The sequence below is a fragment of the Sphaeroforma arctica genome, assembly GCF_001186125.1.
Source record: "Sphaeroforma arctica JP610 unplaced genomic scaffold supercont1.5457, whole genome shotgun sequence".
NCBI lineage: Eukaryota > Ichthyosporea > Ichthyophonida > Sphaeroforma > Sphaeroforma arctica.
This window is the reverse complement of record NW_014035101.1, coordinates 1-1,963: the sequence shown is the minus strand read 5'-3', so window position 1 is coordinate 1,963 and position 1,963 is coordinate 1. Positions and strand designations below refer to the sequence as shown.

At 43.7% G+C, this 1,963-nt stretch overlaps 1 protein-coding gene across 1 annotated transcript; it reads left to right on the top strand.

The window, feature by feature from the left end:
- Nucleotides 1-59: 59 nt before the first annotated feature.
- SARC_15007 (hypothetical protein) lies at nt 60-1,850 on the top strand (the record flags this gene model as incomplete). The annotated part of the gene is made up of 4 exons (XM_014290862.1): nt 60-170; nt 1,027-1,264; nt 1,385-1,525; nt 1,762-1,850. Coding segments are annotated over exons 1-4 (558 nt in total), but the record flags the coding sequence as incomplete, so codon positions are not given.
- Between the last annotated feature and the right edge of the window lie 113 nt (nt 1,851-1,963).

Genomic DNA, 1,963 nt, shown 5'->3' with positions numbered 1-1,963 from the left:
GGGCTTTCGAAAATATGTTCTACACAAATAAGGGCAAATGTATTCTATTTTTATTATTAGCGCCGAACGATGAGAGCTTCATGACGGATAGCTCGAACGATCACAATGCCCACGAACGGACCAGAGCCGATCACGTCGACCAGTGCGGCGTATGGCTAACATCGCTGATGGTATGACATACATATATACGCAGCAAATGTATATACATGGTTGTATGCACCCAACAATTCGATATACATGCTTGTGTACACTATATACATGCTTGTATACATCCAGTATTGTATATCTTTGCATAAATACGCCCAGAAAATGTATATACATCCTTGAATACACCCAGCTAGTGTATAGCGTTCCTACATAGTCCCGACCTGAAATTGTATTCCCTTTCCTTGTCTTTTTTTGCACCACATCTTGGGAATTCTGTTAAACCTTTGAATCACTTTTTTGTATATAATACGCACCAGCCGCAGTCGTATAATCCATTTGAAATAGTGGCATACCTAGACCTGGCTCTGCTGCATATCTACACATAGCTTTTTTTCAATGTATATACTTTTTTACCATTTCGTTCACCTCCAATCAATCAGTCCGCTATACGCGATTATACCTTCACCACCTTATACTCTCACATGTGTTAAGTGTTAAAGCATGTGCAAACGACAGCCAATTGAGTACTTGGACGGTATACCAGTGTACCTACACTATTCCAGGGGACTAACTAGAACGAGTGGTGTGAAAATTCTTATCTCTATTAAATATTCTGAAGTATTTATTGATACGGACAAAGAACTTTACCCAGAGGCCCATCCACATACAAACTACGCATATTTGTAGACGTTGTGGTTTTTAATCAGGTGTCCAACTCATAGGTGTACATATACACCAACGACAACATATTTCTGATTAAATTCTGCGCCCAGAAGCTCATTCACAGCTCGGTTGAGCATCAATGGACACACAGGTCATTATATCTAGACACTTGGCACATATTCATACCCTTTACAATATTCATCTTTCCTTACCCAGGGGTTGGCCAAAGCGCTCGCACACATCCAGCCGCCCACCACGACCCGGGGCGATATACCTACTTACACAGAAGGTCTCAGTCTAAAAGGTCAGGTCTCGGGACCCATCACAGATATCCTGGATGCGGCTGCGCTGTGCTTGGCTAGTGTGGTACTGTTCGGTACTTCGAAGCAGATACGTCGTGCGCTGGGGAGGACGGTGGCTATTGTGTGTGCAAACGCCCCACTCTGTAGCCCAGGTACGTGTGCCTGGATATATGTGTATGTATGCGTGTGTGTGTGACGAGTACCATCCTCTCATATCTTTGTTTTATGTTTGTTTCTATACTAATTTCATAATAAAAATTCTGTATCTACAGATAATGAAGCCCAAAGAGATGCGATGGGGGGTCTTTTATGGGCCTTCTGCCTTACTCTGAGTCAGAACGTCAACGTGCGGGATGTGCTACCAACGGTTGCGGCACTGACCCATAACTGGTTGCGCAGGACTCTTGGACAAGGTGGGCGGGCAGAGTTTTGGCGTGAAACAATCGCTATTGGACCCCCTAACATTGCACACAATGTTGTATTAAGCATCGCTTGAGATATATAGTGTGAGTGAGTGGAGCGTTATAGTGTGGGTGTCAGACGCATAATAGACACACACAATGCCTTCGATTGGCGATCCGGCCTGTTTGTGCATTGTACATTGAAACCTGACGAAAATGAACAATGTCACAATACTTGTACGTTACAGATACCGATATGAGTGATGAGATCAACAACGCGATGAGCGGGGGCGCAGCTGATACGAATTATGTGGCTCTGGCCTGTGCTTGTCTCAAGGTGAGGACCCGAAAGTGCAATTATATTTTTAGAAGTTGCTGAAGGACGGGTGTTCTGTGTCTAGAAGACGTATTTCGTAGACAGTTGGATTTTCTCATATATGTATATGTATG